Source organism: Xiphophorus maculatus, chromosome 10 (assembly GCF_002775205.1).
Source record: "Xiphophorus maculatus strain JP 163 A chromosome 10, X_maculatus-5.0-male, whole genome shotgun sequence".
In the NCBI taxonomy this organism is placed as follows: domain Eukaryota; kingdom Metazoa; phylum Chordata; class Actinopteri; order Cyprinodontiformes; family Poeciliidae; genus Xiphophorus; species Xiphophorus maculatus.
Window position 1 is genome coordinate 24763436 of NC_036452.1, and position 27294 is coordinate 24790729.

Sequence of the window (27294 nt, forward strand, 5' to 3'; positions counted from 1 at the left end):
GTTCTCTTGGAGACAAATTAGATAAATAATAAGTATAAGCATATTTAAAACTGATTAACAAAAGGCTCTCTACGGTAATGTTTTCCATCATTCCTTTCGTTCTGATGCTGATGCATCAAGATTCCTTCAAATGTTTCCAAGAAACAAGAAAGGAAGTCCAGTTGTTTTCTATTTCAGCAGTCACTGCCACCTGATTAAGGCTCCCTGCAAATATTCAGCATAGTTCTGTCACTGCTTGCTAAAAATATAAATATTTTATTCCAGTATCCTCTGTGCTCTAGTAGGTGTCAAAAGTTTAAACTTTTCCTGCATAAATCTACTATCTAAGGCTACTTCAATCATATAACCTTACTGTATATATTAAATATGTATCTAGCCTGTCTAACCTTGAAAATATATCAAAATCATGAATCAATTCCAAGAAAACAATTAGAAATACTTGAAATCTTGCCATGCTGGACAGAAGTAAAGCAAGAACTCTGACAGTCAACTGTCACCATTTAAACTACATTTTGTCTTTTGTTGTGCTTTTGTTTTTCCAGATGGTCATTAACCACAATGAATCTGACTTCTGGGTCTGATCCGGCCCACTTCTTCCCTGATAAACCTTCTGGTATGAGACCAAATTACACCTCAATCTAACAAAGAGCCACAAGTAGAAATGCACATTACCTTTAGTTTGTGCACATTTACTCTGCAGATTGAATTAGGATATAACAGATGTTTAAAATGCTTTATAACTGTACATTTTCAGGTGGCTCTTTCCAGCAATGGTCCAGGTACTGGAATTTGCATAACATTAGTATTTTGTCAAGAAAAGGAGGAAACAATTCTGAGTCCGCTCTTAACATGACCTTCCAGCTGCCTGAAGAGGAATTTGATCCACTGGGAGGTCACACTGTGTGGCAGGTAACACATGGATAAAAACTTTACTTTCAACTCGGTTTTTTTGACACTTTTATTCAACATATTTTCCATAATAACAGTTTAATTCGTCATTAGTAAAGGATCAATAAAATGACATGAAAATGGATTCTTTTAACTTGATATCTACAAATTTGTAATAATTCCATCATTCTCTTAAACATAATACCAACATAACTTTGACAGAAGCTTCTTCTTTTTCCATAAATGAGAAACTACAAAGTCAAGAGAAAATTCTTATGTTTATCTGCAGAAAACATTCAAGATTTGATTTGTTTCCAATTAAACATGATGGGAGTGAGACACACTAACACTGCTGACAGTCCTCTGAAACTCTGGGATTTTGACCTTTTTTATAAAGCAAAAGAGAAATAACAGGATTTTGTTTTTAATTAGAATTTATTGTTTGTATCTGTACACATGTACAATAAGATTAAAGTCAACTCCAAAAACAGTGCAAAGAAAGAAATACATAGTTACAACAATATATACACATATATATGGATACACATATACACAAATATACATATGACCACTATATAATTAGTGTGTTGGTGTCAGGTCTAAATACCTATTAGAGACAATTAAACAAATACAGGAAAGACAAGAGAGTTAGATTCTTTTATACTCGCGAGGAGAGCAGACAGAGAGATGTTTCCAGTTACAAATCTCCACCTACTCTGGAAACACATCTCCCGCTCCCTCTATTTTATTGATCTTTAGGAACCCTGCCACAAGGGGCGCTGCAACCCTATGGGGTGGGGTCAAAGCATTCATCACATGGTTGCAGCGCTAAATAACATTCACTTCTAGACACATGTTATCTATACTCTAAATCTTTCTTGCTCCAGGCCCGGTGTGAAACAAGACACATTGCATAGCTTCAAAGCAACGGCTTTGTATCACAAAGCAGCACAGAGCAGAGTTTATTGTCAGGCCTGTAAAACTCTGCTGGGAGCAATTAACACCTCTGTCTTGTAGGAAGTCCTGCAGGGCAACAGCTGCTGAGAGTAGCTGTCACCCCTATTTCCCAGGGCAGTCTCAGGATAGAATCAAAGTTATTTAACACACAGAAACATTATCTAAAATGTAACTACAAGACTACATGATACAACAAATATTTGATAATTACTAATAATACAATTTATCCAACAGTTCCCTCCTGTTTATCGAATATTTGTTCCATGCCCCTTATCCCTCTAAAAACAGTCACTTCAAATGATTTTCAAACTGGAAGTTCATGTTTTGGAAAGCAAACATTTTTACACTCAGGGGTTATACCCAGTCCAAAAATTAGGATCTGGATACCTGTCAGAAGAAGAGTCATCATCAGAGTAGGCTTTGTCAACACCAGATTTTTTCTCTAATAAAGGATACATCTGTGCCATCTGGTCCTCCATGGGTGAAATCGCTGTGGTAATGAGACGGTTGAACAAAGAACGCAGGCACGGAACAAAACAACATCCACACAAAGTCAAAATTGCAGCAAATACTGCAATTGATACTAAGACAGAGGACACAAGGTTTCTATACTTCCCAAAAGCATCCATCCATGCATCCCACATGGAAGTATCCACTCCAGAGTGTTCCTTCATTTTGCCATTAAGGGTGCGAAGCCCTGTAATGGCCTTCGTTAAGCTTCCATCAGCTGCTGTATTGTTTGGTAAAAATGTGCAACATTTTTCTCCAAAAATCATGCACACCCCTCCTTTCTCAGCCAGCAGCATGTCAAGAGCTATGCGGTTCTGAAAAGCCATCAGTGAAGTAGCAGCCAGCTGTTCATACACTGTCTCGAAACCAGCCTGTATCCAGTTTCCCAGTTTTTGTACATTGTAATGGATGTAATTTATTCCGTCTACGTTTTTGTTAATCGTGCACCACCAACAAATTGTAGATTCAACCCCACCCTGATCAACTAATTTATATTCATCAGGCACTCCACGAGGGACCCCGATGGCATCGATGTATGTCGGATCAGTATCTGTATTTTCCATGTCACTTCACGTTTCTGTAAGTGTTGCCTCTTCTGAAACAAAACACTAGACAAAGAAAGTATTAGATCTTCAGCAGATGTAGGACAGACATATACAGGCAATAACAGAGAAAACTAATGCACAAAACCCCGTTACCACCAGCTTCAAAAGACATGTTTCTAAAGTAATGTTTTGCCAAAATGTTAAACATATGCAGATCTTTCTCTTAAACCAATCTTATAAAATAAAACTAAACAAACAAAACAAAACAATCACAAAAACTTAAAAATGTAGTTGTAAAGCTTACAGTTACCATCAAAAAATGAAAATCACTGTTAATTAAACTGTCCAGTTTAAATTACTTTTATAGTACAAACTGGATCTTACTAGTTATTTGTCTAAAACATTCAACATGCTTTCCTTAAACAAAAACTCAAAAGAGTTAGACCTGGAGAAATTATAATGTCAATGTATAATTTAACAAATCTAGGCATTTTCAGAATATACCAATTTTACCTAGGTCTTTTGCTTGTCGTTGAATTTAAAGTTCTATTCAAAATCGTTTTAAATGGATTTAAAATCAAAACAAAAATCAAGTTCAGAAAAATCATTATAATCCCGCCTGTGTACTTTTACTGATTAGGGATAACTTTAATCAAGAACAGATTCTTCAAAACATTTCTTTAAACATTCTTGCTCCATTAAATTAATGCTCTGAAAATGGCTAACATAATAATATTTTTAATCTCTATAATTGTTTTCCTAAGTTAATTTACCAAAATATGCTTCATTAATCGCTATAAATTTGTTATCTATTGTTTCAAAATCCTTTAGCCCATTATCAGAACATGTTTCAATGGAGAATGACTCAAATCCATTCAAAAGAAACATATATTTCACCAGACCATATCTTTCCTTTCACTTTCTATGTGTAACACGGATCAAACATGTTCTTCAAAAATAAAAAATATTATTCAAGTAATATAAAAGATAACCCTATAACATTCTCCCCCCTGTTGATGCATTATCTGCTAACGCATCACATTTCCACTACTTTTAAATAACGATGTTGAGAAAACAGGTTTATGATGTTCCCTGAGAAATTCTACCAAATTCAATGCTGCCTTTTTCCCAAAAGGTAAAACCCGTCAAAACAAACAAAACAATTAATGTTAGCATGCTTTATCTTCAAGATTACTATTTTCCCAAAACACTTTACATTACAGTTTTAAAGCTCCTTATCTCATCGTATTCTTATAATTGTCAAATAATTCATTTTATAAACTCCTCCAGGGTCCACGTTCTATATACTAGAATCGTGGGCGCTGCTCCATCTACTCCTGCATTAAGATTTGCTACTTGTATCATAGGGTAAAGATCAGTCGTGTGTGGCTGACTATTTGCCTCTTCTGAAGGGCAACATGGGGGAGGGAGAAAAAGCCCAGTGGGAGCTACAGCTCCCTGCACCAAAATTTCTCCCCAGTTCTTAGACCACTTAAAGTTTGCTTTTTGTGATCTAGTAATAGGTCCCTCACTACCTTTTTCCTCATATTGTGGGGGTGAGGGCAAGTCGGGGTATAGTTTTGCATTTTGTATTATTTGTTTCTCCCCTTCTGTTTTGTTATTTTGGTATTTGGTAACTTCAGCTACGTCCCCTCCCCCTCCTGCTGCTTCCTGCTCGTCTGCCTGCCTTTTCACACTTCTGAAACTTGTCTCATCATCCTCCCTTCTATAAAACATCAAATTCTTTGATTTCTGTGGGTTTGACTTTGTTTTTATTTTATTTTATCCTGCAATACTGTTAGTTTCTGTGAGTTTAGACGGCCGTCAAAGTTGTAGTTTGTTAACCATTTATCTAAATATTTTATTTTATGCGGATCCTAATTTTCAACATATTTCCAGTCATTTGATTTCAACCTGTGTGTTGGCTTATTCTTGCTTATACTTTGCCCATTTTTTATTTTTTTTATATTTAAATTTAGCCCAGTTTGTCGACGCCTAGGGAGTCCTAAAAACTGGGGTTCTGTTCAGTAGGCCAGCAATTGAAACAACCTGTTGAGGTAACCCACGCTTCAACTCTTTCGAGTGGGGGTTCTTACCTCTGCATCCTCAAGAGGTTTGCTGGTTACAATCCTACTGTTTTTATATGAGATAAAACACCAAATGGTATTTATATCTCCAATCACACTCACAATCATACGTTTGTTGCGGAACTTAAGCGCCTGCTCCGCCGGACTCCGCCATCCGTTCCAATTACAATTTTAATGCCTGATTTAAATATTCTTATTATTGATTAAATTTTATTATTATATATCGAATTGAGGAAATTTTATTATTTTTATTTTTATCGGCTAATTGATTAAATTTTATTATTTTTATTTTTTTATCTTCCAATTTATTAAATTTTACTGCAGGTTTATACTAGGCTCCGTGCGCCTGTTGTTTTTCCACGAAATTTTGGCCAAGGACTTCGGACGCCCTTCACGGATGTTATGTTTTATTTTTACCTGTTAGAGTCTAGAATGTCCAGGGTTTTCTTATTCGCGCAATGACCCGCAGTCATTCGCCACACTTTTAAACAAGAATCTACTCACCCTCTCCTGTCTTCCCGTCAGAGCCGTCAACCGTAAGATCCCAGCAGGCAGGCAGAGCGCCAGCCCTTGAACAGGTTCTGATAAGCTTCCACTAGGAAACTTGCCGTGCGCACGGTCTTTTACTGGGGTCCACCATGCCCGCTGGAATCCTTCCGGTATTTTGGCATCCGGCTGCGAAGGACCAAATAATGTCAGGTCTAAATACCTATTAGAGACAATTAAACAAATACAGGAAAGACAAGAGAGTTAGATTCTTTTATACTCGCGAGGAGAGCAGACAGAGAGATGTTTCCAGTTACAAATCTCCACCTACTCTGGAAACACATCTCCCGCTCCCTCTATTTTATTGATCTTTAGGAACCCTGCCACAAGGGGCGCTGCAACCCTATGGGGTGGGGTCAAAGCATTCATCACATGGTTGCAGCGCTAAATAACATTCACTTCTAGACACATGTTATCTATACTCTAAATCTTTCTTGCTCCAGGCCCGGTGTGAAACAAGACACATTGCATAGCTTCAAAGCAACGGCTTTGTATCACAAAGCAGCACAGAGCAGAGTTTATTGTCAGGCCTGTAAAACTCTGCTGGGAGCAATTAACACCTCTGTCTTGTAGGAAGTCCTGCAGGGCAACAGCTGCTGAGAGTAGCTGTCACCCCTATTTCCCAGGGCAGTCTCAGGATAGAATCAAAGTTATTTAACACACAGAAACATTATCTAAAATGTAACTACAAGACTACATGATACAACAAATATTTGATAATTACTAATAATACAATTTATCCAACAGTTGGGCTTCAGGGTGTTAAATGCTTTTGGGAAGAAGCTGGTTTTGAGTCTGTTTGTTTTTTTATTGAATGCCTCTGTAGCGCCTCCCAGAGGGCAGCAGGTCAAACAGGATGAAGCCAGGGTGGGGGCTATCCTTGGTGATGGTCTCAGCTCTGCTGAGGCAGCAGGAGGTCAGTCAATGTTACTCTACAGCCTCGCCCTGTTTGTAACAGTACAGCTGCTGTTCCATATGCTGTTTGTCAGCAGGCTCAACAGAAGGTCAACAGCAGCTTGGAGTTTAGCTTGTGCTTCCTGAGACTCTGATAAGGTGTAGCCACTTCTGAGCCTTCTTGATAACTGCTGTGATGTTTGCAGTAATCTGCACAGATGAGGACCCCAAGAAACCTGTAGGTGTGGATCCTCTCCACACTTGCTGTTAATGTAGAGAGGAGCTGGGTCGGTATTCAGCTTCCTGAAGTCCATGATGACCTCATTGGTTTTCTTAGTGTCCAGAGTGAGGTTGTTCTCTGAACATAAGGCTGCCAGCTTCAGGACTTCCTGTAGGCTGCCTCATCACCTTGTGAGATGAGTCTGACCACTGTGGTGTTATCAGCAAACCTGACGATGCAGTGGTTGTTGTTGTTGTGGGCTGGACTGACATCTTGGGGATGGAGGCAATAGAGTAGGGGGCAGTACACAGCCCTGTGAGGAGCCAAGTCTCAGTCTGGGGTCAGTTGGTGAGGAAGTCCTTTATCCACACATGTGAGAGGAAGAACACCCAGAGTGACCGGTTCAGTGATGAGTCTGTCCGGGGTTATTGTGTTGAAGGCTGAACTGTAGTCAATAAAAAGCAACGTCCTCTGAGGATCTCTTAGCATGATATGAACTGGTGAGAGTCGTAGTGTTGGAGCGTATGGTCTGTGATGTGCTGCAGAACTAGTCTCTCAAAGCACTTCCTAATTACAGGAGTCAGGGCCACCGGACTACACCGTGTTCCAAATTATTATGCAAGTGATATTTTCTCAGATTTTCTTAAATGGTCAATGCAAATGATGGTCAGTATAATTTTCAAGTCATGAACTATTACAGTATAAATCAAATTTTACTGAACAAAGCTCCCCATGAAAACAGTATTTTTTTCAAAAATAAAAAACTCAAAATGCACTGTTCCAAATGATTATGCACAGCAGATTTTCTAAACATTTTATGGATTATAAAGAACCGCAAATGGTCATTCTTTGAATGTGCAGCATTAAATGGTCACATGTACTAAAATCAAAAGCTATTTCAATCACAAACATCTTAACAGACCAAGTTTCATGTTAACATAGGAGCCCTTTTTGATATCACAGCACAATTCTTGCATCCATTGAACTTGTGAGTTTGTGGAAAGTTTCTGCTAGAATTTCTTGGCAGGATGTCAGAATACCTTCCCAGAGCTGCTGTTTTGATATGAACTGCATCTCACACTCAGATCTTCTGCTTGAGGAAACTCCAAAGGTTCTCAATAGGGTTGAGGTCAGAGGAGGATGGTGACCACACATGAGTTTCTCCCCTTTTATGCCCATAGCAGTGGTATTCCTTGCAGCATGAAATGGTGCATTGTCATGCATGAAGATGATTTTGCTAAGGAAGGTACAGCTCTTCTTTTTGAACCATAAAAGAAGGTGAGGTCATTTTCACACCTTCAGGGACTCTGAAGGGGTCAACCAGCTCTCTCTCTCTCTCCCCATGATTTCAGCCCAAACAATGACTCCACCACCTCCTTGCTGATGTCACAGCCATGTTGGGACGTGGTGGCCATCCATCACCAATCCACTACTGCGTCCATCTGGACCATCCAGGGTTGCACAGCAGTCATCAGTGAACAAGTCTGTCTAAAAATGAATCTTCATGTACGGCTGGGTCCACTGAGACCGTTTCTGCTTGTGAGCTCTGGTTAGGGGTGGCCGAATAGTAGGTTCATGCACCACAAGCCTCTGGAGGATCCTCCACTTTGAGGTTCTAGAGGCATCAGCAGCTTCAAATAACTGTATGCTGCTTTGTAAGGGCATTTTAACAGCTGCTCTCTTAATCCGATGAATTTGTCTAACAGAAACCTTCCTCATTCTGCCTTTATCTGTACAAACCATCTTTGTTCTGAATCAGCCACAAATCTCTTCACAGTACGATAACACTTCAGTTGTTAAATATCTAATGTTTTCATACCTTGTCATACACCACTACACTATCTGATGATTTTCCAGCAGAGAGATCCTTTCTGTTTCCCAAATTAATTGAAACCTGTGGCCTGGTAATAATGTGGAACATCCTTGTTAAGTAGATTTCCTTTATTTGAGCTTACCAGACAAACTAATCAACTGAGCTCTCTGAAATTAATTATAGTGATTCAAAGAGCCCTGACACACAATACCATCTATAAATTTAATAGCACAACAAAAAATGTAATCTTTATGACACTTAAATCCAATTTGCATAACAATTTTAAATACAGCGTATATTTTCGGAGTGCACCTAAATCTGACTACTTATAACTTTATTTGGTTACATCTCCTCTTCATTCCCAGGTCATCATCATCGTCTTCCTCACCGGATCCCTTTCTTTCGTCACTGTTGTTGGCAACATCCTGGTTTTAGTGTCCTTCAAGGTAAATAAGAGTCTGAAGACGGTTAACAACTACTACCTGCTCAGTCTGGCCTTCGCTGACCTGACTATCGGCACTTTGTCAATGAATCTCTATACTACCTACATCATCATGGGCCAGTGGGCTCTTGGGCCGGTGGTTTGTGACTTGTGGCTTGCGATAGACTATGTGGCCAGTAATGCCTCCGTCATGAACCTGCTCGTCATCAGCTTTGACAGGTAGCTGAAAGTATTTTAACTTACAATTTTCTTCTAAATGACTGTATAGTTTTGTCTTTTGCATTTAATTTTTTTATATACTTACTCCTATGTAAATATGAACAATGTGACAGTTCTACCATTATTGCTGTTTGGGCAAGACTCTCTTGTCATTCTCAAACCAATAAAAATGCAAGAAATCAAAAGAAAGACGCACACAGAAATATAAATATTCTAAATACCAAGTGGAGGCAGCAACACTCCAGTTGCCTGTGACAAAAAAGCACCACTGGAACTTTGTGGTTTGTTATATATCGTACTGCAAAGAACAAACAAGTTACAGTCTCTGTTTATTACTTTCTGTGTCTCCCCAGGTATTTTTCTGTGACCAGACCTTTGACCTATCGGGCCAAACGAACAACCAAGCGAGCCATGACCATGATTGGACTAGCCTGGTCCATCTCTTTCATTCTCTGGGCCCCAGCCATACTGTTCTGGCAGTACATTGTGGGTGAGCGCACGGTCCAGCCAAATGAGTGCTATATCCAGTTCTTGTCCGAGCCCATAATTACCTTCTGCACTGCTATTGCTGCGTTCTACTTACCAGTGAGTATCATGGCCATTTTGTTTTGGAAGATCTACCAGGAGACAGAGAAGAGAGCTAAAGATATACAAGGTCTCAAGGGATCTGGGTCAGGCACCAACCCGAGCCAGGCTCAGAACCTGGACAATGGCGGTGGAAAAGATGCAGTTGGCAGCCAGAGGATGTCATCAATCATGCTGCGCCAGATCAGCTCCCAAAGCGCCAGCAGTAGTGAAATCTGTTTGTCTTCTCCAGAGAGAAACAGGAACAATAATTCCACCTCACCAGGAGTGGAAAACCAAAAGTGCTGTAGAACGCTATGTTTTCAATTCTCAGCCTTCTGGACTCGTTTTCCTGCATCAAACAGATCTTGCAACACAACAACAAGTACAGTAGAGGAGGCCGAGCGCAGCAGCGTTAACGGGGACATGGCTGCTGCTTCAGAGATGAACAAGAACAGCCAACATTATGAAAGCATCAAAGTTCAGAAAGGCTCAGATGGACTTACTCCCTCATCTTCTCTTGACCAGTCAGTTGCTAAGGCAACCAGAGATGCTGTGCTTGCCAAACGCTTTGCCACTAAAGCAAAAATAGAGATCAATAAGCGCAAAAATGAAAAAAAGGCAAATGAAAAGAAAGCAGCAAGAACTCTGAGCGCTATTCTGTTTGCATTCATAACCACGTGGCTGCCGTACAACATCATGGTGTTGGTCAACACTTTCTGTCAGGACTGTATTCCAGAATCTCTGTGGGCTCTGGGGTACTGGCTGTGTTATGTTAACAGCACAGTGAACCCCATGTGCTACGCTCTGTGTAACAAGACCTTCCGGACAACCTTTAGGGATATATTAATATGCCAGTGGAATCAAAACAGGAAAAAGCCCAATTTTAATCAAAGGCAGGCTGTTGGCTCCCGAAAGGAGCCTAGATAGATTGTAATACCAGATTGATCCATTGGGTGGAGATATTTTCTTTAGGTTTAGGTGTCATTAATTATCCCTCTGTGGAAAGAACACTCACCTGTTTCTTTATTTACTACCTAAACTTGTTTAGTTTATGGGTTTTACCACACCTTGTTGGGAAGGATATGCTCGATGTATTGACTGTAGCCCTGCATCAGAATCACAATTCCTTTATTATCACTGTACAAGACAGCACAACATTTTAAAAATAGCAACTCTCAAAAGCACTGCAAATAAATAATAATATACATGTGTGTTCAAATATCAGTGGGAAATAATACCTTTTAAATATAGATTTAGTAAATTATATTTGAACTTGACAGGATAGACCTTGCTTACACTTGTATTCATATTTTTTGTTTTCATTTTTATAAACATATTAAGAAGATTTAGTCAAAATAATTTATATATTTGGCAACATTGTGGAGGTTTTAAGATGGACAGTGATTTTGCACTCAATAATCACATAAAAGCCACAGTCAAGTCTAGTTTTTATTATTTACAGAAAATAGCAAAGACAAAATCTCTTCTTTCAAATAAACAGTAATCCATACCTTCATTTCATCATGACTGGATTACTGTAATTCCCTCCACCACAAAGTCAGGCAGTCCTCACTTACAGTACATGTCTGCAGCTGAGGCAAAATGCTGCTGCCTGTCTTTTAACAGGAGCATGTAAGAGAGAACACATTACCCTGGTCCAGGCTTCTCTCCACTGGCTGCCCGTGTATTTTAGAGTTCATTTTAAAATCATTTTGTTTGTTTTTAAGATTTTAAACAGTATGCATTGTTTTTGGGACTGTTCTCTGGTTTCACCATTTTGGATTAAAATCTTGGAGGCTCTGAGTGCATGGCTTGGCTCAGAGATCTCTCAGACTCCAGAACTGTGTTTACTGGGAGACCGATCTCAAATGCCAAACACCCCAAAAGGAGCTTTTGCAGTTGTGATGGTCGGTCTGGTGACAGCCTGCAGGATCATCTTAAGACATTGGAAGACCACAAAGTGTCCCGAGCTAAATGAGTGGATTAAATCAATGACGGATACAGCTTCTTATGAAGTCATGCTCAACAACATGGATGGGAACAGGGACATGGAATGGGATAGCTTTTGGGACTCATTGAAAAGAACTATGGCTTCGAGTAATGTATCTGGATGAAGTCTGATTTTCCCAGACAATTACCTTTCTCTCAACTACTGAATGTTTTTGAATTGACACTGTAATATACATATAATATATGACTGTACCCTGGGTATTGGGGGGCAGGGGGTGGTGCACCAGCCTTTTTTGTTTTTTTGTTCTGTATTTGTGTTTTATGTGAGATAATTTTCAGAAAATCAATAAAAAATTTGAATTACAAAAAAAAAAAAGATTTTAAACAGTAACAACCTTTCCTAATTTGCCTTAATAAACAAATAAGATGATTTGGGACAGAATGACCTACAGGAGATGACATCACACATTGGAGGACAGATGAAGAGAGAAAAATGAGATTTGACAGGAGAGTGAGGATCCTGTCTGTGCCTCCTCACCAGGTGAATCAGGGCAGAATGACTGAAGACTGCATCTGGAGAGCTGGCTGCACCGCAGAGCTTTAGAAACCAGAGCCAGAGCTGCCTCATCATCTGTTATCAGATCCAGCACAGCTCTGTCACACACACACACCACATATACACACCAAGAACCTGAAGTCCATGAATGCTGAGGAAAACATCCGTAAGATATCATGAATATCAGTAGAGTCACACTTGTACTGAAATGTAGTAATTTCTTTATTTAAAAATCAATTAGAATATTTTTTTTAAACTTCTAAATTCTTTTTTTAAGTCATTATACAGTTGTTTCTCAGTTACTTATAATGGGACCATTTGCTATTGACTTTTGCTATTTACTAGTTATTGCTATGCAGAAAGCAATGCAATAATTTAATTTTTAGTCAAACTATAATTTTAACAGTGAAAACATTTTTCTTACATTTACAGGAAATGACATCAGATTTGTTTCATGTTGCATCATAAGGCAATGTTCATAAGCTGCCAACCAGCAGCTCAGACGGTTTGGTTTTTGGTTTCGTGTTTCACCATAGACAAGTTGCTTGTAGACCCTGTAATGTGTGTGATCAGATCAGAGCTTTGCTGTGATTAAAGATTTCTTAGGGGTTAACAAAGGTTCATGATCTTGCTTTATTTGTTAACAAAGGTTCATGATCTTGCTTTATTTGTACTCATACTTATTTGTTGTTATCTACATTAACTGTGTAAATTCTGACATTCTAGAGGGTATAAACAAACAGCTGCTTAAAAGTGTAAGCTGTAGCAGCGATGACTTACTGATCTTTGTGGACAAAGGTCTGTGGAGGAACAGAAGTAACTGATCTAATATCAAATATTACACACAGCAATAAATTACAGCTTGTTTTATTCCATCTTACTTTTGTCTTTTATAGATTACAGTGTTCCTGTTTACAGTGATCCAAGTAGTTCTCCTATTTACTTACAATGAGTCAATATTTCTTGTAATGTGCTATAAAACAGTGTTCAGTAAGTCTTTAGGTTTCCAGAAAGTTAATTTGTTTTTCTTCAGATTACCAGTTAAAACTCAGCTATTGTCATTTTTGGTATAATCTTGCTGGTGCTAAAATACAGGTTTTCTTCATCCAACAGAGTAACTTCTGACAGAAATGGGAAATGTATTTCTGGAAGTCTACTGGTAAAACACTAGGTACTGATAAAAACAGTTTTTCTAAAACGTTCCAAAAGACATGCAGGTGATGCTTTAGGAGCCTTTCCTCGTGACCATTTCTGTCAGAGTTGCAAAGTTTAAAACAATCAAAAATATAAATTGTTCCTCTAAAACTTGGTAAGGTCTTCACTTCAAAACAAGTGAGAAAGTAGCCAATGAAAATATTTTAAAGGATCTTAAGAAAACCCAAAAAAAAAAACCAAAAAAAATACCAAATGTGACCAATCTCAAACATGAATGGAAAGTCTTGTTCTCAAAGGAAAAATCTGACAAAAAAAACAAGGGCAAAGATCTGATCAACTCATTCATTATGTGTGAATGTCTTTCATTCTGTGTAATCAAACACAGAAATGGTCAAACAAAATTATTGACAACGAAGGACAGGATTCATAAGACAGAAAGTTTGTTGAAACATTCACACGCAGGTTTACAGCAGACCAAACGATGTTTCTTCCGTCACCTTCTTTAAATCACATGACTTAAAGAACAGATATATTCATAGTACTTCTTATGTATAAAACATGAATAAGCACAAAATACACATAACATTAGCACAATAGCCTGTGATAACTTCCATGTCTGATAGAAAAAAACACTAGTTCGCCAGGATAAAGTGCTAGCAGCCAAGTGGCATGCTGCTCATTTCTACAAGAAGAATTTCATGGGAAAATCAAACAGGATTAACTGCAAATAAATAAAGCATAACCACTTTAGGGCTAAATGAAAATATTTTAGGCAAAAAACAAACCTGAAGAAAATAAATCAAGTTAATCAGCTTCAAGAATGAGTGAATAAAATATGATTGGACACAAGGTTAGAAAGAAGAAAACCTGATATTGATCCTAGGTTCATTTAGATCAGAGGTCTGCAACCTTCAAACAAGTCAGCCAAATAAACTCATCTAGAGCCATTAGAAAAAAGACAACTTATAGTTTTAGATAAATATCTACTCCAGAAAAGTTGGTGTTATTAAATTAACACAGTAAACAATTTTCAAGTCTTATTGAGATTAGATAAAAATACTTCATATTTCAAAACATCTAGACTGGATCAATGTCTTATGGAATAAAACAGTGTAAACAAAAATCATATGAGATATATCTGCCTTCAAGTATCCACCAACCACAGTGAATGTGATCTTTACAGGCATTCATTTGAACACGTGCTTCTTTAAAACCTTCAAACGTAGTGTCAACAGAAATCAACTGACCCAACAGAAATGCCCATAAACAGGATCCACCTGGATTATTCACAAGAGACAGTCAGGATCCTGATCCTGTAATTATATCCAGGCACAAATATCAAGTCTCCCACTTCCAATAGGGTGAAGAGGTCGTGCTCAGCTAATGGCTTGACCTATGATTGAGTTGAAGGTTCAGTTGATGATTAGGCAGGAGTGATTTTAACATGGATGAAGAGAGAGGCAGGAGAGAGGCTGGAGCCGTCCAGCTTCAGCAGGCGCACATGGCGATAACCTGCAGACAAGAGACACAGTCAAGATACAGTTAAGCTCACAAACCTACAAACCCTTAGCACGTCTTTGCTTCAAGCCTCCATTTTAAACTACATTGTATTGCCAAAATTATTTGCTCACCCATCCAAATTATTAGGATCAGGTGTTCCAATCACTTTCATGGCCACAGGTGTATAAACTGAAGCACCTCGGCATGCAGACTGTTTTTACAAACATGTGAAAGAATGGCTCGCTCTCAGGAGCTCAGTGAATTCCAGTGTGGAACTGACAGGATGCTCCACCATGGGTTTTCATGGTGGAGCATCTGCATCTAAGCCATACATCACCATGTGCAACACAAAGTGTTGTATGCAGTGGTAAAGTTTGGAGGTGGCCCCTTTCTCTTCCAACATGACTGTGAACCAGAGCACAAAGTAAGGTCCATGAAGACATGGATGGAGAGTCTGGTGTGGATGAACCTGACTGGACTGCACAGAGTCCTGACCTCAACCCTACAGAACACCTGTGGGATGAATTAGAGCAGAGAGTGAAAAGTCAGACCTTCTCATCCAACATCAGTATCTGACCTCACAAATGTGCTTCTGGAAGAATGGTCAAAGATCCCCCTAAACACACTCAGCTTGACAACAGCCTTGACAGAAGAGTTGAAACTGTTCTAGCTACAAAGTTGGACCAACATCATATTGAACTCTATGGATTAGGAACGGGATGTGACTTAAGCTCATATGTGAGTCAAGGCTAATGAGCAAATAGGTTTGGCGATATAGTGTACATGTGCACACACACACACACACACACCTGTGCGAAGACTGGTGAAAGGTAGTGTAAACTGCCCCAAGAAGTCATTACTAGAGGTATAGTCATGATCCTCCACTACGAAGCGGACCAGAGCCAGGTCAGGTACGTGAACGGTGAAGTTAAACGTACAGTCCCAGCGTGGGTTGAAGCCTAAAACCAACAACAGTCAGTCAAACATGTAGCGTGTCCCTGCAGTTGGACACTCTCATTCACTGTTGGTACCATTGTTGTCCACATGATGAGTTTTCTTCTTAATGTTGTCAATGGGAACTCCATGGATCTCCACCAACACCTGAGGGTCCACTATGGAGCTGGGTTTGTCCCACTCCGGTTTAGGTAGCTGCTGAGCTGAAATAACCTTCAGCACCAAAACAACAGAGAAGATACTAGTGAAGAATGGAATTGGTCATCTAGACCTCATTACTTTTAAAATAATTTTATATTTATTAAATCAGAAAACTCCTCTGAATTACAAGTGTCCTAGTCAACATAAGTATTTGCAATGATGGTAAAAAGAAAGTTATTCCTCATCCAAAGCTAGAACTTTATGAATCAGGACAGAAAAAAAATTATCTAGTCAGGTTCTGCATTCAAAATGGAAAATCTGAGTAGAAAAACAAAGTACACCACAGAAAGCTGCTGCATTTAAATAAACTTATCATCAGCAGAATAAAAATGCTAAAGCTTACAGTTCTGTTTTTACATTTGTTAATAATAATGGTCCATCTTACCTGAACAGTGAGCAGCAGGGGTCTGTGGGCCGGACCACCTCCAACATTCTCCGGATTGAAGGAGGTCCTAGGCTGTCTCATGAAAGGGGGCTTTAGGACAAACCCACAAAGACCATTCTGCAAAAACCGGCCTTGATTTAGATCCATCGGCTCACCGGACGTCTGGAAATTCAGAGCAACTAGAGGACACATCACAGCAGTGTCAAGAGTTGTCCACTAGGGGGTGAGTTGTGAGAGAACATGATTATTGAGGAACACATTCATTACTCTGCTAGATTAGATTGAACTACCAGGCATTTCCCCAATGGGCAGGTGCATTTCTTTAAGTCAGAGAGAGAGAGAAAGAAAAAGTGGGAGAGAAAGTGAGTGAGAGAGGGAGAGAGAGAAAATTTAGCACGTCAATCCCCACTCTGTCCATTTCTGTTGTTGTGTCCTTGGGAAGCCACTTCCCCCGCCTTGCCGCTGCATAATGGTCCAGCATAACGATTAGAGGACCACCGTCAGTGTGTGAATGGGTGGGTGGAATGACTGAATGTAGTGTGAAGCGCATTGGGAACTCTATCAAGTTCGGGGACCACTTGATAGAGTTCAAGTGTTGTCAATCAATCAGTTATCAGTATGTGACCTCACAAATGTGCTTCTGGAAGAATGGCAAAAAATCCCCTTAAACACACTCCTAAAGCTTCTGGACACCCTTCCCAGAAGAGCTGAAACTGTTCTAGCTGCAAAGGTGGACCAACGTCATATTGAACGCTATGGATTAGGAAAGGGATGTGACTTAAGCTCATATGTGAGTCAAGGCAGATGAGCAAATAGGTTTGGTGATATAGTGTATTGAGACTCGTTCATAGGCATCAATTGCTGCTTTAAACCCCTACGAAAAACCTCTGATAGTGTCTGCCCCTCATGCAGCTGGACTCTCTCTCACACACACGTCTGTTTATTTATAGCTCTTGTGAGAATAGTGACATGTCCATGATCAGCAGGCAGGTCTTTAAAGGTAAGAATGACAGTTAATCTAACCATTGTTACAGTTGTATACTTCATCAGATTGTTTGGAGAATTTCTTACGACTAATGGAAAATTAGGCTGATTTTTTAAAAGAAACAGCAGTCATTTTTTTGTCTAGCACTTCTACTGCTGTTCCAACAATTGGACAATAGTGATCAGTTTTAAAGGGTAGTTTCATAGACTTCTTCATATAGGATGTTGTAAGCATAATACATGGAGTAGGCGTTCTTTTAGCTCCGTCCTGTGGCACAATTGAGAACTACAATACCTAATATCATTTGTGTTGTACAGGTGATATTTTATTTCCAGTTGAACTTGTTTCTATGAATCATCCAGTTATTGATACCTGACACCTAATATGCTATTGTTAGACATCATACTAAATTATGTCTATTGTTGGCTTACATTCTAGTGCAATAAAATAGTGATAGCATTTAAGCTAGTATTAACATTCTAGCTAATTTTAGCTTTAACATAGATTTTTGCATAGTGAATGTATTATGTTACTGTATGTCAACATGTTAGTGACAGCCCTCATGATAATGTAGACATCGTTACTTTAGTCTTCAGCTAGCTTTAGCTGTTAGCTCATTGTGTTTTATAAACTGCTGTGATCTTGCACCAATTTCTAACACTCCTTAGCTAGGATTGACTGAAAGTTGTCCCTCCTTTTCAAAAATGTTTCTTTATGTGTTCTGAGGGTTTTTGCTTACTTCTGCTGCTTTTGCCCATTTTTTACATTTCTGTGAGTCTTCTTGATTTCAAATGCTTTTGCAATTTTCATCAAAAACATTTCAACTTGCAGCATTCACACCTCATCTTCACCAGAAATGCAAATTTTTCTGGTCATGTTTTAACAAATTATATTGTGTTTCTTACATAAAACGTTTGACAACTTTCTTTCATTTTTGCTAAATTGCTTACCATCCTAATTGCAATCTAGGAGCACATATCTATGAAGATTGTTTGCAGAGATCTTTTCTGACCAATCATATTGGGCCAGTGGAAACTAAACCATCTGGCCAGATGTTTGCTCCAGGATTCCTGGTGTGCTGCTCTTACCAATTTGACAGCCAGTGTTCCACATCTCCTGAGGGTTGTAGTTGGACGACTGAAAGCGCTGGCCTGATGGGTAGATCCTGCTGATCTGGTGACAGTTGAGACGTACAAAATGCATCCCTGCAGCAGCAGGACAAGGAACACTCTTAGTTGACACTCTTTGCTCAGTGGTCTCAAAACTCTTGTCCTCAAGGACTGGAGGTTTTGAACAGAAATCCTACCTGAGTCCTTGCTGAGCCTGAGGGCTTCACTCTCAGAGAATGAACACATGTCAGTTGGCGGATTTTTGGCAGCATGTTCAAAACTTTTAAAGGGAACACTGCGAGTGTACACCACCAGCTCTGACAGCTCCGGACTCAACTTGGATACTCCTGGCTGGGGCCACAAACATTTATCACATTATTAAAAATGCTCACTCTTAATTCATCTTTTAATAAGTAAATAAATAAGTCATTTAATAAGTAAAATGCCAAAGTCTGTGACCAAATCAGAGTCAAAGTCTACTGAAGGGGAACCGCTGGTGCTATACCACCTTCTTGTCTTTCTTTCCAGAGGACTTGCCATAGCTGCCTTCCTCTTCTGATGAGTCCAAGTCTGAAGAACTGGACGGATATTCTTCCACCACCTTCTCCTTCTTACCCTTCACCAGGATTTTACCCTTCAGATCCTGCACATCCAACCAACATTCCACATCAACTTTCAACAGCAGTGGCCTTCAGAAAAGAAATATTCTTCCCTTTAACTTTGCTATTAGAAGTCAACAAATTAATTTTCAATCTTTTTGGACTTCAAGAAAGTACAAATGTCACTCTGTACAACTTCTGACCTTTAACACAAATGAAATAAGCTTCTGTTCAGTTACATTATCTACCTCTGGACTTGGCAAAGAAGTTGATTTCAGCCCAGGGAGGGGCTTCAGGAGCAGCTTGTCCCCCAGGATGGCTTTGAGGTGTCGAGCCATCACAGCCTGCTGCTCCACGGAGCAGTGATTCTCCAGAGACAGGATCAGAGGGTAGGGAGATGCCTGGGGGAGCCCAACAGTCAGAACTGCCTCAACAGGTCAAAGGTCAGCAAATATTTATTTGTATATGAAATAAATATTTTAGAAACTTATCTTTTAAATAAGTTAAATAAAGACTGCTTTATTTTACAATCAGAATTATTTTATTGTCTTTGAAAGCACAACAAAATGTAAAGAATAGCAACTCTTGAAGGCAGTGCAAATAAATAAATAATTACATTTAAATAAATCTAAAAATATACAGTAAAAACACAGAGAAACAACAGAGACGTTCAGAACATGATGATCAGGATGACTTAGCAGTGTTCAGGGCAACAACAGCTCTTGGACAGAAACTGTTTTTGTCCATCTACTCTATTTATTTTGCCTATAGATTCTGTGTATCTATGGAGAATACATGGCAGTAGTGTAATGGATGGAGAGCAGGGGCTTGAGATATGGATGGATGTCGAGGTCCTCACCTTAAAGGCGTACTCGTTGATGGTCTTGATCACCTCCACAAAGGGCACTTTGGATGTGAGCGTGTGACCGTGATAGATGACGGGTTCTCCTCCGTCTCCATCCCAACAGTCCAGCTCCACACAGCGACAGCCATGACTCAGAGCTCTGACAGACACATCACAGAGGGCACATTCAGAAATTTAATATAAATACCAATTCCTGTGAATCTTAATACTGAGATATTGAGACAACAAAGAGTGTTTTTATTTTCAACTGCAACTTCACTAATATTCTTAGAGAAAGACTTTCAGACGTGGATCTTGTACATGAAATCTATTCTGTTTTAAAGTTTTGATATAATAAAACTAACAGAAGGGTCAAATTATGATATTAACAATTAAATCATCTGGCTAACATTTAAATCCATTGTATTTTTGTTTAAAAAACAAAACAAAAACAAAAATATCATGCCAGATTACAAAGCCATATCTATTTCTGGTTTTGTATTCACAAATGTATTCACCCATTTGTAAAAATGTTTTAAGTTAAATAATTTTATTTAAGGAAATGCTTAAATGTTGCAACAACACAAAAGACTGATCTTTATAACAATATGTTAATAGCTTAAGTTAAGATTTGAAATTAAACACTGCAACAGTGTCTTCATAAGTCTGCCTAAAAAATCAATCCTCCAGCTGCAGATGATCCAGAACGCTGCTGCTCACGTTCTCACTAAAACCAGGAAGATCGATCACATCACCCAGTTCTAAAGTCCTTCCACTGGCTCCCTGTAGATCAGAAAATGCACTTTAAAATGTATTTGTTAGTTTATAAATCACTGAATGGCTTAGCACCACAATGCAATAAACATCTACTGTTGTATCAACCTTCCAGGTCAACTCTCAGGTCTTCTGGTTCTGGTTCTGCTCTGCATCCAGAACAAGAGCCAAACATGAGAAGCAACATTCAGCTTCTATGCACCACAAATCTGGAACAGCTTCCAGAAAACTGCAAAACAGCTGAAACACAGAGTTCCTTTAAATCCAGACTGAAATCTCACTTGTCTCGAGTTTCCTTTGATTCACAGTCACTGGAACATTGACCAACATTTATTGTGTATTGATGAGTTTGACGACGGAACTCATCAAAATGTAATGTTTGTTTCTGGTTTCTCAATTATTGACTCCATGGTGTTTTTTATTATTTCATTTTTGTGTTTTTATGATGTAAAGCACTTTGAACTGCCTTGTTGCTGAAATGTGCTATACAAATAAACTTGACTGATTGTCATCCTGTAGCCCAAAGGTTCCTGTTTCAAACCTGGGGTTGCTCTAGTCTGCATTGGTTTGTTCTCAGGATACTCTGGTTTCCTGAGAACAAACCATGTCTCTAAAACTAGCATATAGGTTTACTACTCTCTCCAAATTGTTTGTAATAGTTAGTGGATCTATATCTTACTTAATGCTGGATTCTTGCAAACAAATAATCATTAAAATGGGTTCTTTTAAATGAAACGAATCCACTAGAACCGGCTCACTTCAAAGAGCTATAAATCCCATTTTTTCTCTTTGGGCAACAAGTACCAAAATTTACAGCCTAAAAGTAACTAACACAAACTGTGTAAAGCCAACAAAATCAATTCTAGCTTTTCATGTTAAAATGTCCCTGGGTAAGACACCTAACCCAAAATTGCCAACCAATCTGCACATGCATGTGTCAATAAGTGAGAGTGATTGGGTACTAGTACTAGAAAAGCATTGTATGCATTTATTATTAGTGATTTGCCCAATTCCGTCCTCTCACTGGCTGAAGCCCGTTCATCCTGTTACCTCTCTGAAATGTTTTTTATTCCTTCTCACAAAACTTCACTGGAGTATTTTTTTCAAGTCCCAACATTATTTATAAACTGCTCTGCCACCTGGCATGAAGGATTATGAGACGTCGATGAGACAGAACATGAGCAAATTAGACTCATTGTCTAGGTTTTCAGTTCTCCTTTTAACTGTGGTGATGTCTTACAGGATGCTGCTCACCGTATGTACGACTCTGTGCTGCTGTCCCCGGTCAGCTGGTCCTTGGTGAGGTAGGTGTTGTGTGATGAGGAGATGAAGTAATGTGACAGCGGCTGGTTCATATCTTGGTAAACTCTTAGGTGTTCGGGGTTAAACACACAGTTCTCCTTAGACAGCATGTACATGGTGAAACCATTAGGGGTCATGAACTGGTTTCTCTGAGCTGCAGAAGGTAAATGGTACAAATAAGATATGATTAAATAAATTCAGTAAACAATCAGACATAAACAATCATAGTATCCCTGTCTCTTCCTGAGGGTAAATACTGTCAGTAAGATGTTCATTAGGAGGGTAGTTTAATCACAGCTGAACCCAGATATAAAGATGCTCTGTCTAAAAAGACAAAATCCGACTAAACATTTCCTGTTTTGGGTCAATAAAGATAAAGTAAATTATTTAAGCTTCTTAAATACAATAATATTTTTTCCAGCTTAAAGGTTGACTTACTAGTATTTCCTGAGTGTGACTGGTATGAGTTGTGCTTTCAGCTCTGAAAGCACAAGTAATAGAACAAAACCACAACTGAGGATTGTGGTTTCGTTATGATCACTCCTTAGCATGGACTTTGGTTATCTTAAGCTAAGTGTCACTAATTGATGCTATGCTTTGTATCATTGTCCACCGGGCTGACCCAAGCTTCAACTTCCATGCTTTAGTCTTAACATGTCATTTTCACATTTAGCCTGAAGGCAATGTCATCTTAGCCTAAATAAAAACAGGAAATGTTTATGTCAGGCAGAAAGAATGAACTGTTTTTGACTCTGGTTTCAACTGTAAATGTTTGAACATAGTAGTTCCTAATTAATAAGTTTGCACACCCCACTCATTGAGTTCGTAGGTGAGGATGAGGCTCTGAGAGTGTGTCAGGGAGGCATCCTCCCCCTGCTCCCTCAGGAAGTCCCTCAGGTCCACAGTGGAAAGGACACAGCTGTTGGCAGAGTAACGAATGAAGACAGCATCCAGCTCTGGTCGCCGTAGCAACTCCTTGCAGAACACTTCGATCTCCTCATGGTCTAGACGTCCATCAGCAGACCGATCACATTTCTGTGGGTCAGACAGAGCCAGGCTGTAAGTGTTGTGGGCCAACAGACGGTCACAGCTGTGGCAGCTCTACCTGGAAGAGGCTGCGAGCGTACTGATCACTAAGGTCAACATTGATCATCCGCAGCAGCGTCTGCACCTCCTCATAGCTCATCTTGTCATCACGGTTCTGATCAGCTCGACTGAGATAAGCATGGATCCAAGTGACACAAACATGGTTAAGGAGGCAGCTGCTGCATTTCCACTTATACTTGATTTAATATAGACAAGAAACATGGAAAACAGCTTAGCTCTGATGTTTGTGTTGGAAGTTTTGAGCTGAGCAGTTGAAGGATATTGGTCAAGTTTCTCTTTGTGGGTCATGTTGTCCACTCTCTCCTGCAGAGTGCGGATGCCTCTGATCCAATGCTGGGCCTCCTCCTGACTGCTGCACAGGAGATCCAGGCTCTTCCGAGGTCCTTTGAAGACCACCGTCAAACATTGACCCTCTGGCACTGAGTCTGCCATCCGCCGCAGGGTTTCTGACTGGCAGCCTTCACGAACACACTCTACTTCCATGACAGAGACTATGGGATGGAAAGGCAGAGTGGAGGAACAAGAATAAGGAGAATGGAGAATCTTTTATCAGGAGATATTTAGTCCAAGAGCAGAAAATCTGTGGCTTGCTTCAGGAGAAGAAGTAAAAACAGATTTTTGAAACAAAGTGGGACCTATGGAAGTGCTTTACAGCAGAGCAAGTTTACCTAGTCTAACTCACATACATGCACACAACTTGCCGTTAAGTTCCTTGCCCAGAGGCGTGTGGCAGGGAGGAGGCGGAACCAAATCTACAACTTTCTGATTGCACTGCACCACTGTCAATCTATTCTAGGTACATAGCTCTGTTATAGATGTATATGCACAGTAAAAAATCCTTGATTGCAAATAAAATAGATACAACATCACACTGGCACATTAGCTCTTAACTTTGCTTTTAAACATTTTAGCATGTTATAAGTGAAATAATATGCCAATGTAACTAGTACCTTTTCATTAATATTAAGAAACGATTGACTTAAAACTAGCTTGTAAGTTAGTTTTGTCTTATTTCCTTCTACTAAGATATTTGCACTAGAAACTATAAAAATACTTGGTAAGATTTTGTGTTTCTGCAGTGTATCAGTAACTTCAGTTGCAAACATACCAGACTGTTCAGAAAACACCTTCAGCTCTGACAAACAGAAAAGTGGTGTCCAGTAAGCATGGATAACCAAATGCCCTGTAACCTCTGCAGCAACAATCAACAGATGCCTAATCAAAGGGTCAAAGGTTACTTCTCATCAAAATAGGCCTTTAAAGCTACACTTTCTGATCATGAATAAACTCTGAATCAGAGCTGACAGAGTTTTTTAGATGACAAAGCTTTCCTCTAAACAGGTCCGGTTGTGAGTAGCCGTCAGTTCGGCTCTTTAGTAAAATTCGTCTTCTATTCTTCCAAACTGACACAGCTTCACTGTCAGACTGCTGTGAGAACTCCGGTAAAGTCTCCTATAAAAGCCAAACTTGTCCTTTAAACTCTTCCAAATTAAACAAGAAGACAACCATGCTCCTTAAATGTGCTCAGGCGGTCTCCAACTGAGCTGGGGTTTCTAATTTCAACCTTTGATTCTACTTGACTGAAAGCCAGAGGGGCGAGGAGCTAAGGAGTTGGGCCACCCAGCTGCGCTACAGCCAGCCCCTGGGATCTAAACTAAGTGGCACTAATTACATACAGAACATGAATGATAGGTTCTCACTGTGTGTTGTCCACATGATGATCACTGGCATCTGCAAACTTTTTTTTCACAAACATAAGCGACAATCTGAGTGGTTTTTGTGTGATTAAATCAATTAGGATCAATCAAAAGGTTCTGACTTAAAATTGGACAATCTACAACATTCAAGAAAACCCCATAGGCCCCGGGGGTCCCAGAGCTCAGAGGTCACATCTCAGAAGACCTGCTTTACTTGTCAAGTTAAAAAAGGGTAAAATCTTCTGGTAATGATATGGCATCAAACCACAGACCCTCCCAGCTTCCAGTGTTCTATAATCTAAATGTTTGAACTGCAACAGGATAGGCGAGCATCTTAAAATAAGCTCCAACTCTGTAATCAAGGTAGGCTCCCCTTAGATGGTGCAGCAGGGACTGGGTACTCCGAATGCAGCAACTAGCATTTAAGACCAACCAAAATAGACACACTGTACTGATGTTTTACAGAACACACCCAGCAGCAAGTGCTATGTCCTCCAGGCATGGCTCCCGAAACTTAAACAAGGTCTCAACAAGAACTGGAGCTAGAAAATGTCTACAACTGCAGCAAAACACGACTCAGCATATGCTGTTTCATGATTTTCAAGAAAAACAAAAACAAGTCAGTAAACCTTTGTTAAAGGTATAAAATCAATTAGCGGTTCACAAGAGCCAACAAGGCATAGAAAACAAGAGACTTTGATATAGAACAAATTTAAAAATACATGTTTTTAGCTGTCACCAGAGAACCTGAAGGTCCAGGTGTCTCCTTCATCCCAGACTGGACCTGCACTCTGCAAATGCTGTGAAACTGTTTGACTGGAACAGCGAGTGTTAAACTAGGGATGTGGGCTGACATCCATCTTTTATCTTACACCTTCTGCCTAGTTGGGTCAGGAGGGGTGCTGGTGACTATCAGTGGTCAACAGCCAAGAGGCGGGGTCACCCTGGACAGGTCACCAGTCCATCTCAGGACAACACAGAGACAGACAGGACGAACAATCATGCACACACACACACACACACACACCCACACGCACACATACCCCTAAGGAGAATTTAGAAAGACCAGTTAACCTAACAGTTATAGTTTTGGACTGTGGAAGGAAGCCGGAGTACCTGGAGAGAACCCACCATGCACAAGGAGAACATGCTAACTCCATGCAGAAAGACCCCGGGTCGGGAACCTTCTTGCTGCAAGGCAACAGAGTTACCAACTGTAGCAACTGTGCAGCCCTATCGATAAACAATATTATTTCTTTTGTTAACTAATATTTACCAATATTATATATATTTCCCTACACTTTGGACACAGTGTTAAAGCAACCACACACATTGATTTTCTACTTTGGTTAAACACCTCAACAATGGCTCCCCCCCGACTCCCAACACACAACCAGTCCAGTCTTATTAATTGGACCGATACAAATATGAAAAGCTGACTAACAATGGACGATATGGATGTAGATGCTGATTTATTGTGCATCCTTATTTTAAACCCAACCAAAACTTTCCTTTCTCTCTGCTGCCTTCTGTTGCCCTGGTCAAAAGAAGGAACATTGATATTTCCATGTTAGACATCCCTGTTTCCTTTGTAGAGACTGTATGAGTTCTAAAATGTAGCTGCTGTAACAAACTCATCAGTTGTAGATTTAATGCTGAAAATGAGAGCTTTTTTTTCTACACTGTTGTTGAATGAAATTAATCAACCCTGCTGCAGAGTTAACAGTGAAACACTGTGTGTGCTGTCATAATGGATCTAGCCTAGATTCCACCAAGGAAGAACTGAAAAAATAAGACCAAGAAAATACTGACTGTACTGAAAAAATATTCTTCAGATCATGAAAATAGCTCGGGGTTTTCTGTGTCTTTCCTACAGTATGTCATGTACCTTCCTGTAAGAACTTTGTCTAGATGTGCAAGAGAGAAACGAACTCACAGGATTGTTGCTCCTTGGCCCGGCTGGATGTCTTCTGGGATTGACACCAGACAGTCACACCATCATCCAGAAGCTTCAAGGTTCGTTGTTTTTGCCAGCGAGCTGATCGAACCTTCACCATGCTGGAACCCTGCAACATCTGCTTCACATCTTCATCATCCTGAATCCCTGGGAAGAACAAGGACACAGGAAGAAAGACATATGATCCCAACCTGAGTTTGGTGTGGACATCTGGTTATTGCCAGAGAGTGTATGGTAGTGAATCTCATGAGAATCAGTGTAGAGATCCTGTTGATAGCTGCAGACTGCTATCCTCTGTTACTTAGCAAGGCACTTCCTACATCTGATCTGACCATGCAAAACAGACAGCAAGCAATTAACAGTACTGAACAGTGTAACTTTAACAACCTCTAACAACAAACTGTAAAGTAAAATGTTACCAAAGCTGTTAAAGAAGGTTGTAACAACCATATTTTGGCAGTTGCTAAGAAATCTATTACAACAAAATGGAAATCTGATGCCCCACTTCTAATTAAAATATGGCTTTGTGAA

General features: G+C 39.6%; 2 protein-coding genes across 2 annotated transcripts in view; one reads left to right on the forward strand and one right to left on the reverse strand.

The window, feature by feature from the left end:
- The first annotated feature begins 558 nt into the window (after nucleotides 1-558).
- On the forward strand, nucleotides 559-10615 carry LOC102216950 (muscarinic acetylcholine receptor M1). Its single transcript, XM_005810473.2, has 4 exons — nucleotides 559-613; nucleotides 755-909; nucleotides 8826-9121; nucleotides 9475-10615. Exons 1-4 carry the CDS (start codon nucleotides 559-561, stop codon nucleotides 10613-10615), a joined length of 1647 nt encoding a protein of 548 aa, XP_005810530.2.
- A 2430-nt stretch (nucleotides 10616-13045) lies between these two features.
- LOC102217197 (1-phosphatidylinositol 4,5-bisphosphate phosphodiesterase delta-3-A-like) overlaps nucleotides 13046-27294 on the reverse strand; it is a 20907-nt gene continuing 6658 nt past the window's right edge. Inside the window, exons 2-15 of the mRNA XM_023341233.1 lie at nucleotides 26743-26973; nucleotides 23372-23600; nucleotides 23108-23237; nucleotides 22812-23037; nucleotides 21955-22156; nucleotides 19942-20086; nucleotides 19331-19483; nucleotides 18992-19126; nucleotides 18681-18834; nucleotides 18463-18579; nucleotides 16390-16568; nucleotides 15881-16016; nucleotides 15659-15808; nucleotides 13046-14861 (exon numbers count right to left, since the gene is read on the reverse strand). Coding sequence (XP_023197001.1) covers nucleotides 14773-14861; nucleotides 15659-15808; nucleotides 15881-16016; nucleotides 16390-16568; nucleotides 18463-18579; nucleotides 18681-18834; nucleotides 18992-19126; nucleotides 19331-19483; nucleotides 19942-20086; nucleotides 21955-22156; nucleotides 22812-23037; nucleotides 23108-23237; nucleotides 23372-23600; nucleotides 26743-26973 — 2276 coding nt within the window. The 3' untranslated portion in view covers nucleotides 13046-14772. The remainder of the gene's footprint in view (nucleotides 14862-15658; nucleotides 15809-15880; nucleotides 16017-16389; nucleotides 16569-18462; nucleotides 18580-18680; nucleotides 18835-18991; nucleotides 19127-19330; nucleotides 19484-19941; nucleotides 20087-21954; nucleotides 22157-22811; nucleotides 23038-23107; nucleotides 23238-23371; nucleotides 23601-26742; nucleotides 26974-27294) is intronic.

Excerpts from the sequence above, each read along its gene's own strand:
- LOC102216950 (XM_005810473.2), top strand. The coding sequence starts at position 559 with ATGAATCTGACTTCTGGGTCTGATCCGGCCCACTTCTTCCCTGATAAA. Across the intron at positions 614-754 it reads CTTCCCTGATAAACCTTCTG|GTGGCTCTTTCCAGCAATGG; the intron begins GTATGAGACCAA and ends GTACATTTTCAG. Across the intron at positions 910-8,825 it reads GAGGTCACACTGTGTGGCAG|GTCATCATCATCGTCTTCCT; the intron begins GTAACACATGGA and ends CTTCATTCCCAG.